At 55.1% G+C, this 14,279-nt stretch overlaps 1 protein-coding gene across 2 annotated transcripts; it reads left to right on the forward strand.

The window, feature by feature from the left end:
- The first annotated feature begins 138 nt into the window (after positions 1 to 138).
- RUVBL2 (RuvB like AAA ATPase 2) lies at positions 139 to 14,168 on the forward strand. 2 transcript variants are annotated; one of them, XM_004271062.3, is made up of 15 exons: positions 139 to 491; positions 3,481 to 3,535; positions 5,099 to 5,154; positions 5,462 to 5,603; positions 7,438 to 7,567; positions 7,719 to 7,785; positions 8,656 to 8,762; positions 8,848 to 8,941; positions 9,334 to 9,457; positions 9,792 to 9,886; positions 9,983 to 10,101; positions 12,629 to 12,748; positions 13,136 to 13,265; positions 13,830 to 13,944; positions 14,058 to 14,168. In XM_004271062.3, exons 1-15 carry the CDS (start codon positions 480 to 482, stop codon positions 14,081 to 14,083), a joined length of 1,392 nt encoding a protein of 463 aa, XP_004271110.1. In that variant the 5' UTR covers positions 139 to 479; the 3' UTR covers positions 14,084 to 14,168. The 2 variants fall into 2 exon arrangements, with proteins under 2 accessions (XP_004271110.1, XP_033286406.1); XM_033430515.2 differs by lacking the exon at positions 139 to 491 and adding an exon at positions 2,685 to 2,899.
- The last annotated feature ends 111 nt before the right edge of the window (positions 14,169 to 14,279 follow it).

Raw genomic sequence — 14,279 nt, forward strand, 5'->3', positions numbered from 1 at the left:
CGCCCGGGGGCGGGGCTCCCGCGTCTCTCATTGGTGAACAGTGCAGGGTTCGCTCAGCCCCGCCCCCGCCTTGGCTGTTGGTGCGAGCTCCAGTGGGCGCTAGCTGATTGGCCTTCAGCTCTGTCAATCCGAAGCTAGAGGCCTCAAAATTGACGGGGGAGGGAAGACGGTGGATAAGGAGGAAAGGAGGCGTGGGGTACGTGTGGTTGCACAAAGAAGTGTTAAGAATTTTGCAATCGGCCTTAGTAAGGAGGCCTGGGTAAAAGGAGGAGGAGCCACGAGGCGTGGGGAATGGACTCCGGAGTTCTGGGAACTCATCTTCCAGAGCAGCCTGGATGGGCGGGGCCTGAAAAGTGACGCCGCGCCCCACCAGGAGAACCACCGAGATATTTGGAGGACCTGGCAGTCTAGAGGGGCCAGAACGCCTCGTTCCTAGCGCGTTTCCGTTTCCGCTAGGATATTGGCGGTTGGTGAGCATCATGGCAACCGTGGTGAGTGTCGGCGTGCGGAGGGCTGAGGAGTCTCAAGGAGGAGGGGGCTGGACGGGGACTCTTGGATCTTAGCGGAGAGGAGGCTGGGGGCCTGGACTCTTGGATCTTAGCGGAGAGGAGGCTGGGGGCCTGGACTCCTGGTTCTGAGGAAGGAGGGAGCTGGGGGCCCGGGCTTCTGGATCTGAGGGAGGAAAAAAGAAGGGACTAGGATACCGGCATCCTGGGTTCAAGTGAATACTTACGGTCTCAGTGGTCAAATCTGACTCCATCATCTTCTAGGAACTCCAACTTCCAATCCTCTGGGCGCAAGTAGTGGCCAGTTCTCCAGTCCTTTGCCTTAAAGTCTGATGAGGGTTGTAGTGTCTTGGGCTCCAAGCCATCCAGCAGTCTTGGGTTGTTGATGGTGTGAATAGTACCTGAGTACAAGGGAGAAACACAGGCGGGGACCTGCCCAATGCGCTTCAGATCGTGGAGTTGCTTATTGAGTCTTGAGCCAAAAGAGAGAGTGTTGAGAATCCAGAGGGTGTCAGTAGAGAGCGGAAAGGGCCGGGGGCACAGAGGCTTAGGAACTTGTCATGGGATTGTTTTAGCCATTTTCATATTCCCAGCATTTCATCAGGACATGCCCAACGTGGATGCTCAATAAGTTATCACTTGAATGTATGCATGTGAACTCCATAAAGGAGAGACCAGGTACACTGGGCCAGGCACCTAGTACTTTTCGGAGAAACATCTGAATGAAGAAGGGATGTAGCCATAGCTTGGCGGTTGGACGTGGCTTCCAGATGCCTCGGTTCCCATGGTGACCCCCGTCAAGATGGGGCTAGGGTCGGGATGAGAGTTAACTGGTGCCTGAGGGGCGACATGTGAGTGTTTCTGTTGTCATGGCAAAGGGGGTGGATGGGGAAGCGGAAGAGGAAAGGGCAGTGGCCACACTCCTGAGACCCAGTTCGCATGGGTGTGGGTGAAGTATTGGGAGTATGAGGGGATGGTAGCTCAGTTTTGTTTCCATGGGATCAGCAGGCAGCGCGGGGTAGGAGAGGCTTATGGTGAAAGGAAAGGTTTTGTGGGAGGCAGGTCTGTTTATGTTGGGATTCCTGGACCAATGTGTATTTTTTGTCTCGAGTAGAGTCTGATAGGCTGTATAGGGGTGGGTGAGAGTATGTTCTCAATCTTCTGATAGGGGTTTGGGGGCAGTGACCAACCTCCTATGAGGAGGAGTAAGTGGGAGAGTTCACAAACAGCAAGGGAGGAGGCTTGTGACCATGCCACGGTCAGGAAGTCTGAACTCTTGGTTCCAGAGAGAGGAGGGTTTTCCTTGGGTTGGATGCCTGCATCTCCTCTCATTCTGGTTAGGAGACCTGTGAGGAGGAAGAGGGTTGGGGGCAGGTGGCCAAGGAGCTGGGTCAGCGTGCTGGCTTCTTAGGCCTCCCTTTCTTTATTCACCCCAGGCAACCTCTAATCTACTTTGTGTCTCTAGATTTATTTATTCTGGATATTTCATATAAACGGAAGCATACAACATGTGACCTTTTGTGTCTGGCCTCTTTCACTCAGCATAATGTTTTCAAGGTTCATCCACGTTGTAGCGTGGATCAGAACTTCATCCCTTTTTTAAAAGAAATATTATTTACTTATTTATATAAATTTATTTATATATGTTTTTGGCTGCGTTGGGTCTTTTTTTTTATTTTTAAGAATTGTATGCTGCGTTGGGTCTTCATTGCTGTGCGTGGGCTTTCTTTAGTTGCGGTGAGCGGGGGCTACTCTTCATTGCGGTGCGTGGGCTTCTTCTTGCAGTGGCTTCTCTTGTTGCGGAGCATGGGCTCTAAGCGCACGGGCTTCAGTAGTTGTGGCTCGTGGGCTCTAGAGCGCAGGCTCAGTAGTTGTGGTGCACAGGCTTAGTTGCTCTGCGACATGTGGGGTCTTCCCGGACCAGGGCTCGAACCCGTGTCTCCTGCATTGGCAGGCGGATTCTTAACCACTGTGCCACCAGGGAAGTCCCTTCATCCCTTTTTATGGCTGAATAATATTCCGTTTTATGGCTACCCCATATTTTGTTTATCTATCCGTTGATGGATGTTTTGGGTTTTTTCCACCTCTTGGTTATAAATAACACTGCCATGAATATCTGAGTGGATCTCCATTCGGTTCTTGAATTGTTCCAGGCAGTGTTTACTCATCTCTCTCCCCCACGTGAGAAGGGATAATGTCTGACGTTGCTCTTTGGAAAGCTGGGGACACAGGAGACCTCAGTTCCTGCTTGTTGAGTGAACTCAGCACTTCAGGGCGTCATTCATTCAAACTCCAAACATTGAGCCCCAAGGGAGACCAGTGAGATGTGGGCTGTGCCCTTCATGGGACTCACATCCATTGGAGCCAAGAACATTGATGCAACAGTCTACCTTGTGAGTGTGAGATCAGACTCCCAAAAGAGGCCCTTCCTTCTGTCTGGATATCCAGAGACCCTAGAACTAGCCGGGCAGGGGCTGAGGTCAGGGAGGGCCTCCCTTAATGAGTGACGCTTGATTTGATTCAGTGAGGGGGTTGGGGAGAGCAGGCCAGACCAGGGACCTGCACATGCAAAGGCCTAGTGACAGAGAGCTGGGGCAGCGAGGCGCATGGGGGGCCAGAACACGTCCAAGTTAATGCCCACTCTGCATCTGTCCTCGCAGCTCTGGGGGATGGGGAGGACTTCTTCCTTCAGCAAATAATTCCTGGGCACCAAACATGGGCCCGGCCCTGGGGACGGGGCTGTGAACGAGACAGACACAGTCCTTGGCTTCCTGGGACTGACGGTGTAATGGTGTCAACCCACCAGCCCTAGTGGGTGACAGCTGAGGAGGATCTGGTGTTTGGGATGCCAGCCTGTCTGTGGGGAGGAGTGGAAAGGACTGTCTTGTGGGAGGCGGGCAGGAGGGACAGAGGAGGGGTTGTTGAAAGCTGGGACCGCAAAGGCTCTTACTGATGCGTCTTCCTCCAACCCCAGACAGCCACAACCAAGGTCCCAGAGATCCGTGACGTGACGAGGATTGAGCGTATCGGTGAGTGAGCGTGGGTCAGGAATAGGACCTAGCCCCTGCCTGCCCCCTGTACCCCTGACAGAGCCAGCTTACCCAGGGCCCCCAAGAGGGAGTCGGCCTGCACACCATCCCACCATCCCCCGTCCCCGCTATCTAAGGAGGGAGGTTCCTGAGTTCCAGAGCTGGTCAGATGGCTGGGGGTGGGGGTGGGGTAGACCATGCCAGGCCTCAACCCCAGGCGGTACTGCTGCTGGCTTGGCTTCCCTGGCGGGGCTCCCTGATGCCCCAGCATCCTGCTTGGAAATCGTGAAGGTGGATATTTGCTGAGTGCTGACTGGGGTTGGCCCTGCACTGACTGTCCCAAACACCAGGCACACGCATCATCTCTTTGAGGGCAGGGACCTGGTCTGTCTCCTTCCTAGCGGTGTCCCCAGCACAGGTCCTGGCAGACCAGACGCTCCACAGATAACTGTTGAATAAGAGTTTGCATCCCTCAAATCCTTACAGTAGCCCCACAAGGTGCCTCTTGTGACTGTCATCCCATTTTTAGCTGAGGTGACCAAGACTCAGAGCAGGCAAGCCCCTGGTCCCAGCTCACCTGGGACCAGGAAGTTGGGGTGTAGTGGCGACAGCAGGGTGCAGCCTTTGCAAAGAGCCTGACTTGCAAGGAGGAGACTACACTTATTCATATTCATTCATTCAGAGCTTCCAGAAGGGGCAGTAAAGGGCTGCTGGCTATGAACCTGGGTTCTGGAAGCACGCTGCTGGGTGCCACTTCTGAGCCGCGTAGTGAGGGGCTAGTTGCTCTCTGTGCCTCAGTTTCCTTACCTGCAAAATGGTGGGAGAGTAGTTCACCTCCTCAGTTGACATAAGATACAATAAGGTAAAGCACTTAGCTATCAAGGGCCAGCCCTGCTGGGAGCTGAGGACCCAGGAGACTCTAGCTGCACCCAGTCCCTGCCCTCAGCCTGCCTACAGGCCAGCACAGGGGTTGACACATCTTTCCTTAAAGTGCCAGATAGTAAATCTTCTCTGTTGAAAGTAATCAATTCTGCTGCAGCAATGCGAGAGCACCCCCAGATGGTATGTGAACGAATGGATGTGGCTGTGTGCCAATAAAACTTTATTTACAAAAACAAGTGCCCACCCACAGGCTGTAGTTTGCCCAGCCCTGGTCTAGTGTAAAGCATTGGAATCCTGCGTCTTCACGTCTCACTGGCCGTGTGGTCTTGGGCAAGGGACCTAACCTCTCTGAACTCCTCCTCGCCTCCATGTCAATGAGGGCCTGGGGGCGATTATTGAGCCCTGGCCATGATCCAGGGTGATAATAGCTGAGACTCTTGTTCTCAGAGTTACATGGAATGAGATTAGAACCTGGGAGGTCACTCAGGCCACCACGTAGCCTAAGAGCCATTCTTATTTACTGAGCATTTACCATGTCCGGCCATCCTCCCAGTGAGGTGGGGAATCGAGGTGCCCCTGTGACCAAGGAGGAAACCGGGGCTCGGCGGGGAAGCCCCTCAGGCCACACATCAACACGAGCTGGCTGGTAACCGTGTCTTCTGGTTCTTTCCCCACACACAGGCGCTCACTCCCATATCCGGGGGCTGGGGCTAGATGATGCCTTGGAGCCACGGCAGGTAGAGCCCAGGGGGCCGGGGTGGGAAGGCTGCTCCATGGGGGCCTCGGGCAGAGGGGACCTAGGGCTGTGGGGAGTATGGGGACTGCGTTATGATCTTCCAGACCTTTGTGCTGTATTTATAAAATTCAGCCGCATGTGCAGTTTTATCGGTCTTTAAAAAATGGGGGTGGAAAAGGCTTTTTTGGCTTTTTTCTGAAGTCCCTGCCAACATGTCCTGTTTGATCTCATCAGGCTGGAGGTGGTAGAAATGCAGTAGTAGCCCAGGAGGAAGTCACCTTGTGTGCTCTGTCACCTCCCACCCCCAGGCTTCCCAGGGCATGGTGGGCCAGCTGGCGGCCCGGAGGGCAGCTGGCGTGGTGCTAGAGATGATCCGGGAAGGGAAGATCGCCGGCCGGGCGGTCCTCATCGCCGGCCAGCCGGGTACTGGGAAGACGGCCATCGCCATGGGTAAGACACCTCTCAGGGCAGGATCTCTTCTGGCCTTGCCAGATGATCCCTACCGTGTAAGTCAGGGTTGGGGTTCAGCCACGTCTAACAGCTCAAAATGGCAGTGCCTTAAACACTATGGGTTTATTCTCTCCCATAGAATAATCTGAATGTAGGCCAATTCAGCCTTGTTGAACAGTGAAGGCTCCTACCTTCCTGCCTCCACATCACTTGCTTCCATGTCAGGGTCACCTCATGTTGCAAGAAGATGGCCTACGCTCCAGCCTTCCCATCCATACTCCATATGGGAAGAAGGAGAAAGAGGAATTGCGATGAGGGTGTACCTCCAAGAGGTAGCTCCCTTTAAGCAGCTGTCTTGGGACTCCCACACTCTCTTGCTTATGTTTTATTGACTAGAACTTAATGGCTACACTCTGCTGCACGAGACAGTGAGACATTAAAACTTATTTTAATATTTTAATTGGGATCACTGCTACCCTAATAAAATGGGGGTTCTGGAACGAAGGAAGATGGGAAAGATGGGCATTGCATAGACAGCCAGCAGTCTCTTTTCCATGCATTAGTGATTTAAGATCTTTTTACTCACAACTGTCCCTCATCCTTGTTGAGCTCCTATTCATCCTTCAAAACCCTACCCAGGCATCTTTTCCTCATTGAAGCTTTCCTGGACTCTCCTCTCTTCCCACTCATTCCCACGTTTGTGCCTTGACTGTGGGGCCAGGCAGTGAGAATCAAGGTAATAGCTAGGTCTGCAGTTAAGATAAAGTAGCACTCATTCGGGTACCCTGGTGTGCCAGGTCCTGGACCAGACACTGCAGACACTAAGATGATTAAGACCAAAATCCTGACTTTAAGAAGTTTCCGGCCTGGGGGAGGTGTTCGTGGACACGGTACCGTCCAGGGTGATGAACAGAGGAGGCTTCTACCTCCGATGAGGGGTGGTGGGGAGAGAAAACGGGGTGGCGGTTGTCGGGAGAGACTTCCCAGGTGAGTCAGAACCTGAACTAAGACTTGTAGGATGTCTGGGAGTCTCCTGGACAGACGGTAGGGAGCAGGACACCCAGGCACAGAGTGTGACACACATCTGTAAAGGGGACCAAGGAGAGTTCCCAGCTCACAGTGGTCAGGAGGGTTCGGTGACTTCCTGTCCGGGAGACTTGGCTCAGAGCTGGGCAGAGCCCTCAGGAAGGGGAGCTGGCAGAGGGGCTCAGCGCTTGGAGTGATGGCAGGAATGGCCCCGCTGTCTACCAGCCAGCTCCAGGCCCCAAGCCATAGAGGAGGCCCGTCCCTGTGCTGGTTCCAGACCGTGACGGAGTCATGGTTGAGCACCAGTGTATCCCTGCCTGCCCTCGTAATCGCTCCTATGCAGGGTGCCATCCCGTGCCAGTGCTTGTCATGTTATCGGTCCCATTACACAGAGGGGCAAACCGGCTTGGGGAGCAGACTTCTCAAGGTCACCCGGTGCTAAGCCCTGGAGCCGGGATTCAAACCTACACAGTCTGACTCTCTTACCTTCAATTTCAGCCCCTTGTCTCTACCCCTGCTCATCACCCCCAAGCCCTGAGGCTAAACAGCTCTTAGCGGTTAGGAGGAAGGCTTGGCAAGAGTACAGAGTCAAGGTTTGCCCTCTGGGCAGCGCAGGGTTCTGATCCTCCCCATGCGGCCCTCTGTCCCCTGCCTTCTCTGCGTCTCCTTGTCTGCCCCTCAGCACCCTGCCCCTCTCTCCTGCTCTCCTGCCTGAGGAGGGAGAAGAGCTGGTTGCCACAGAGCGGGTATTGGGGACCTGGTGCCAGGGCTGCCCCCACCTACCCAGGCTGCCTCCCCTCCTTCCCAGGCATGGCACAGGCCCTGGGCCCTGACACTCCGTTCACAGCCATCGCCGGCAGTGAGATCTTCTCCCTGGAGATGAGCAAAACAGAGGCGCTGACACAGGCCTTCCGGCGCTCCATCGGTGTGCGCATCAAGTAAGCAGGGGGCGCCGCCAGGTCCCAGCGGCCTTGGGACGCCCCCACCCCCGGCCCTGGCCAGCTCATCTGCACCCAAGCGCTCACGGGAGTTGGCAGTTCCTGAGGACCCAGGCCTCGGGCTCTCCCCTTAGATCTGTTCTCTGCCCAGGGAGGAGACTGAGATTATCGAAGGGGAGGTGGTGGAGATCCAGATTGATCGGCCAGCAACGGGGACGGTGAGTCCGCTCCCGAGTCTAGGCTACCCCCGAGGCTGGAGGGTGGAGGTCAACTTGCACTTTTAACACCTGTAAACAGCCTCCTAAATTAGTCTCATCCATTGCAATTAGATTTTGAATTTTAAAAACATGGTAGGAGAATCTTTAAATATAGGGAAAGCTATTCCCCAGATCGTTCTTTAAATTAGATTTTGATTACAGCAGAAATCCGTGGATACATCCTCCCTTTAAAAATGAACAACCAAAACTCGCTTTAACTCCCTCGCCAATCCCAGTCCTTTTATGCTGCCACCTGTCCCTACAAAGGAAGCACCTCACTATGGAAACAATTCCAGGAAACAGGAGAGACTCCAATATGCTGGGAAAAGCCCAGACTTGGTGACTGTTCATCTTGTGAGGAGGGGCGTGGCATTTTGTTTTCTTAGCTTATCTCGTGGGGAGGGGCGTGGCATTTTTTGTTTTCTTAGTTGTGTTTAGCTGAGTTCTTCTGGGTTTGTGATCGACAAAAACCGCCTTTCATTTGGGTATAGAAAAGGAGTGTTACAGTGGGACCCCTTTGGCCATTCTGTGAGACCTTAGGTCCCTGTTGTTTTTATAGATTTTGTCTTTTAGGTTTTTGTTTGTTTCTTTACTGGATTTTTAATAATAGCTTTATTAATGTGCAGTTGACAGCCAATAAGCCACGCCCTTGAAGGTTTACAAGATGTTAGGCTTTGACACACATGCACCCAGGAAGCTGTCACTGCAGTTGTGACAATGGACATCTTTGTCAAGCCCCCAAAGCTGCCCCATGTCATGCTTGTTCTGTAGCTGTGTTAGGGAGACATTGGGCCCGTCTCTGAGCCCCTTGCCTGGCATGTCACCCCTCAGGGCTCCAAGGTGGGCAAGCTAACCCTCAAGACCACAGAGATGGAGACCATATACGACCTGGGCACTAAGATGATCGAGTCCCTGACCAAGGACAAGGTCCAGGCTGGGTGAGCAGTGGGGTCCGCACCAGGTGGTCAGGGTAGGGGAGCTCTGGCCCTTCCTTTCCTCACCCCCACCCTTCATCCCCTGCAGGGATGTGATCACCATTGACAAGGCCACGGGCAAGATCTCCAAGCTGGGACGCTCGTTCACACGCGCTCGAGACTATGACGCCATGGGCTCCCAGGTGGGCCAGGGCTCCAGGTCCCCTCGGTCAGGCACCAGGATGTTTCTCTCTCTTCTATCACCCCAGGGCCTACAGGGTCTGGATCCTCCTGTCACCCCAACCCCATGTCCCTGGTACTCCTGGTTCTTCCCTGTACCCTCTAGGACAGCTGGGGTCCCTCAGCTTGGCACTTGGCTCATGGTTTCCAGGGTCCTCCAGGAACCCCCATATCCTTCAGTGCTGTTGACTGCCCTGGTCTTGACTACCCCTTGGGCCTGGGGTTTCTGGGTGACCCCCATCTGGATTCTTAGTTCCATTCCAGGGAGCCCCAGTCTCCCCCAGACGGCCCCTTGGGCCCCCCTTCATGCTCTTTTCTGCCCTTGTCCACACCGAACCCCACCCCGGCCCCATAGACCAAGTTCGTGCAGTGCCCAGATGGGGAGCTCCAGAAACGCAAGGAGGTGGTGCACACGGTGTCCCTGCATGAGATTGACGTCATCAACTCCCGCACCCAGGGCTTCCTGGCCCTCTTCTCAGGTGAGGCCCAGCCTTCATCTCCCCCCGCCCCGGGGGGCCTGGCAGCTCCCCTCTCCCTCTCCCATCCACCAGTATGGCCCCCCCGTGACGATGGCTTTTCCCCTCTTCCCTCATCCCTGTTCTCTGACTCCTGTTCTCCATCTGTCAGTGTGGTTCATCTCTCCCCCTGTGTTGCCTCTCTGGGACATCTCCGACTCCCTGGCCCTCCCGTCATGCTGCCACTCCAGGGGCTTGGTCTCTCTTCCCTCTGTCCCTGGCGTCCCATCCTTCTGCATCTTGGTTCACCCTCCGGCCCTGGATCCCTGTCTTGTCTCTGACACCCCGCCTCCCACAGGTGACACAGGGGAGATCAAGTCAGAAGTCCGAGAGCAGATCAATGCCAAGGTGGCCGAGTGGCGGGAGGAAGGCAAGGCGGAGATCATCCCCGGCGTGAGTACCGGGACGGGGCCACGGCAGGTGACGTTGCGGTGGGGGAGAAGAGGGGACACAGGAGGTGGGTTTGACATCCGCCCCCCTGACCCCCAGGTGCTATTTATCGACGAGGTCCACATGCTGGACATTGAGAGCTTCTCGTTCCTCAACCGGGCCCTGGAGAGTGATATGGCGCCTGTCCTCATCATGGCCACCAACCGCGGCATCACCCGGTGAGCCACTGCCGGCCCCTCAGAGGCCCCTGGGGAGAACGGGGACCTCTGGGTGGTGGGAACGGTCACTGGGTAATCAGGGCACGTTTGGTGAGCACCTCGTTAGGGAGGGGTGGGCTTGGCTATTCCCAAGCTCTGTGGCCCAGACAAGACAGTGTACTTTCCCCTCAAACTAAAGTAGGTGGCTGGTCAGGGCTGGTGGGCAACTCTGCTCCACAAGGAAGTCCAGGTGCCATGTTCTTTCTGTTTTCTTGTTCCAGTAGCCCTTAAGGCTCCAGTTCCCAAACTGTGTGCCAAGGCACCCCAGGGTACTGCAGAGAACACAGGAGTGCTGTGGGATGTTTTTTTGTTTTTTGTTTTTTTTTAATTTTTGGCTGCACTGGGTCTTCGTTGCTGTGCGCAGGCTTTCTCTAGTTGCGGCAAGCGGGAACAACTCTTAGTTGCGGTGCGCGGGCTTTTCATTATGGTGGCTTCTCTTGTTGCAGAGCATGGGCTCTAGGCGTGCGGGCTCAGTAGTTGTGGAGCCAGGCTGTAGAACGCAGGCTCAGTAGTTGTGGTGCATGGGCTTAGTTGCTCCGTGGCATGTGGGATCTTCCCGGACAAGGGCTCGAACCCATGTCCCCTGCATTGGCAGGCAGATTCTTAACCACTGTGCCACCAGGAAAGCCCCTGTGGGATGTTTTAAGGTTTTAAGGGATGCACAGTGACATGTTTTGGACGCTGCAGAAACTACTACAATTAAGTTGCTTACACCTAACTGCTTAATAGAAATAAAGGGAACGAAGCTTAGTATTTCTTTTGACCTAAGGATACCATGGAAAAATTCCTGAGACATGAAGGGTACCAGACGCCATAAAGCTTGGGAACCTCTGCCCTAGGGTGTCGTTGTGCCAGGTCCTCCCTGCTGGCTCTTCCCCACCTCATCTACGTTTCAAGAGTCCACAGGAAGGGAGAAGGAAGTGGAGGGCAGAGAGCCCGCAAGAGGCTGGGGCCCAAAGGCTGCACTCAGCATGGCCACCTGGACCTATTACCCAGGGCTGCTCATGTGCGTGGCAGCACCTGGCTGCACGATAGCCCAGGGACCAGCACCTCCAGGGCAGCAGCCTTGTGCCAGCTGTAGTGCAGGGAAGACAGGGGCATGGCTACCAGGGGCAGCAGGCAGGTTGTCCTTGGCTCTGTGCTTGGCCCTTTTCCAGGATGAACTGCTGGGCCCCCTCAAAAGAAGCTCGGGAGGTAATATTGTCTCAGCCCTGCTTTATTTTTTTTATTATTTTTTTGGCAATGCGTCACAGCTTGCAGGATCTTAGTTCCCCAATCAAGGATCAAACCCGTGCCCCCTGCAATGGAAGCGCGGAGTCCTAAGCACCCGTACCACCAGGGAATTCCCTCAGCCCCGTTTTAAAGGTGGGGACAGCAAGGCCTGGTAACTTGCCCAAGGTCACACGTAGAAGGTGGCAGGGCCAGAATTTGGTATCCAGATGACAGGGTTGATTGAGACCAGCTGAGAGCATGTTTGTAGCAGCTGCAGGTCAGGCTGTGGGAACAGGGGTGTCTCCTATGAGGGGCAGCAAACGCAGTCATTCCTCTGCAGATTCCGTATTCGTGGATCTGCTTACTCGCTACAGTTGATTTGTAGCCTCCAAATTGGTATCCATCACACTTTGGCGGTCATTCACAAGCGTGTGCAGAGCAGGAAAAAATTGAATCGCCCATGGCAGACCGTCCAGGCGAGGGTCAAAGCAGGCAGTGCTTTGCCTCCTAGTTTCAGTTCACGTGCTGTAAATAAGTGTCCTTTTCCTGATCTGTTTAGTGCGACATTTGTCACATTGTATGCTTTTTGTTCCTGGTCATTTTGCTGTTTAAATGGCCCCCAGCTGTCCAGTGTCGCTAAGCGCAAGAAGGCAGGGATGTGCCGTACAGAGAAAACACATGTGTTAGATGAGCTTCCTTCAGGCACGAGTTCAAGTGCTATTGGCTATGAGTTCAGCATGAATAAGTCAATAATATATATTGAATAAGGTGTCTTTAACCTGAAACCGGGCTATCTATTGGTTGGTTGCCAAAAATTGTGACCAGAGGCTCACAAGAGCCTAACCCTGTATTTGCTAATTGAGTGTTCGCCTCCACTTTGTAGAACGCAGCTACCATGAATAACGGGAATCTGCTGTTTCCTAGCACCACGTGCCAGGCCTTGTGCTGGGCCAGGTGCAGCCGGGGACAGGACCGGCACAGTTGCATCCCTTGTGGAGCCCTGTGTCAGGCAGAGGAGTGGGACCTTGATCCAGTAATCCTGGACACAGATATCTAGCTAAAACCAGCTCAGCTCCAGGGGGATTGATGCAGTCAGGGGGTGGCTGCGCCGTTGGGCAGTGACACCAGCGCGGAGCTGAAGGCTAACCGGTATTTGGTCCAGTGAGCGGGCTGTGGCCGAGGGGGTTGGTAGGGATGGGGTGTTCTGAGTAGAGGGAATGGAGAGCCAGGTTCTAAGAGCATCACCCTGACAGCTTCCCTTCCCCCTTCTCCCCAGGATCCGGGGCACCAGCTACCAGAGCCCCCATGGCATCCCCATTGACCTGCTGGACCGCCTGCTTATCGTCTCGACCTCTCCCTACAGCGAGAAAGACACAAAGCAGATCCTCCGCATCCGGTGCGGGTGGGGGGGCCCCCCTGGCCTTCCGGGGCAGGACCAGGCTACAGGCCTGAGAGGCAGGGCTGGTGTCCACCCTGTTTGACACGTGGCAACACTGAGGTCTGAGGGGGAGGTCACTGGGCCTGCCAGAAGCAGGACTGGGCTGGGCATCCAAGCAGTGGCCTATGATGGGAGGATGCTCTTTGGAGAAGGGAGGGGTTGTGCCGGTGACTGACCTTGTGGAAAGAGCCCTGGAAGGGAGAGGCTCAGGAGGCCCAAGGTTTGGGCCCAGCCCGTGCCTCGGTGGCTCTTCTGTGCATCTGAGCACGTGGACTCCATGTGTATCCCAGAGGTCCAGCAATGCCATGGCCCTGGCTGAATGCCACCTACGCCCCCTGCCCGCAGGTGTGAGGAGGAAGACGTGGAGATGAGTGAGGACGCCTACACAGTGCTGACCCGCATTGGGCTGGAGACCTCGCTGCGCTATGCCATCCAGCTCATCACGGCCGCCAGCCTGGTGTGCCGGAAACGCAAGGTCAGTGGCTGCGTCTGCCCAGGGGTCAGATGAGCGCGTGGAGGACATGCTACTACTCCCAGGGCTTTCCCTGGGCAGTTGCATTTAGTCTCAGAACCCAAATTTTCAAAGGCAGGGGACTTTGGTCTCTCGGGTTAATTTCTGTGGCTCCCAGCCTAACACACGGGAGGTGCTGAGTAAATATCTATTGGCTGCAAGTTGATGCCGTTAAGTCCATTTTACAGATGAAGAAACTGAGGGGTGGGGGGGCTTCCCTGGTGGCGCAGTGGTTGAGAGTCCGCCTGCCGATGCAGGGGATGCGGGTTCATTCCCCGGTCCGGGAAGATCCAACATGCCACGGAGCGGCTGGGCCCGTGAGCCATGGCCGCTGAGCCTGCGCGTCCGGAACGGGAGAGGCCACAACAGTGAGAGGCCCACGTACCGCAAAAAAACAAACAAAAAAAGAAACTGAGCGGTGGGGAGGTGGCCACGGCAGGATTTGAATCCAGGCGACCTGGCCCCAGAGTCCTCACCCTGACCCACCTCCTGGGAGGGGCCCCACTGAGGTCTCAATTCCCCTATCAGGGCACCGAGGTACAGGTGGATGACATCAAGCGGGTCTACTCGCTCTTCCTGGATGAGTCGCGCTCCACGCAGTACATGAAGGAGTACCAGGACGCCTTCCTCTTCAATGAGCTCAGTGAGTGTCCCCCTCCCCACCTGCCCCAGAGAGGGAGGAGGGAGCCCAGCCTGGAGAGCTCAGGCCCTGCCCTCGGGGCCACACTGACCACGTGGCCTTCCTTCTCCCGACAGAAGGTGAAACCATGGACACCTCCTGAGCTGATATCACCTTCACCCCCGCTTCCCCATTTTCTCCCAGAGTTCTGACACTGTGACTTTGTATAAAATGGTTCTGAAACTGGACCTATTGTGTGTGTTGTGTGTGCGTGTGCACGTACACAGGCACACACACCCTGAGACCCCAGAAAGACACCCGCAGAGTGCAGTTTGAGAAGTCTTTATTAGGAGGCATGG

This window comes from Orcinus orca, chromosome 20, assembly GCF_937001465.1.
Source record: "Orcinus orca chromosome 20, mOrcOrc1.1, whole genome shotgun sequence".
In the NCBI taxonomy this organism is placed as follows: domain Eukaryota; kingdom Metazoa; phylum Chordata; class Mammalia; order Artiodactyla; family Delphinidae; genus Orcinus; species Orcinus orca.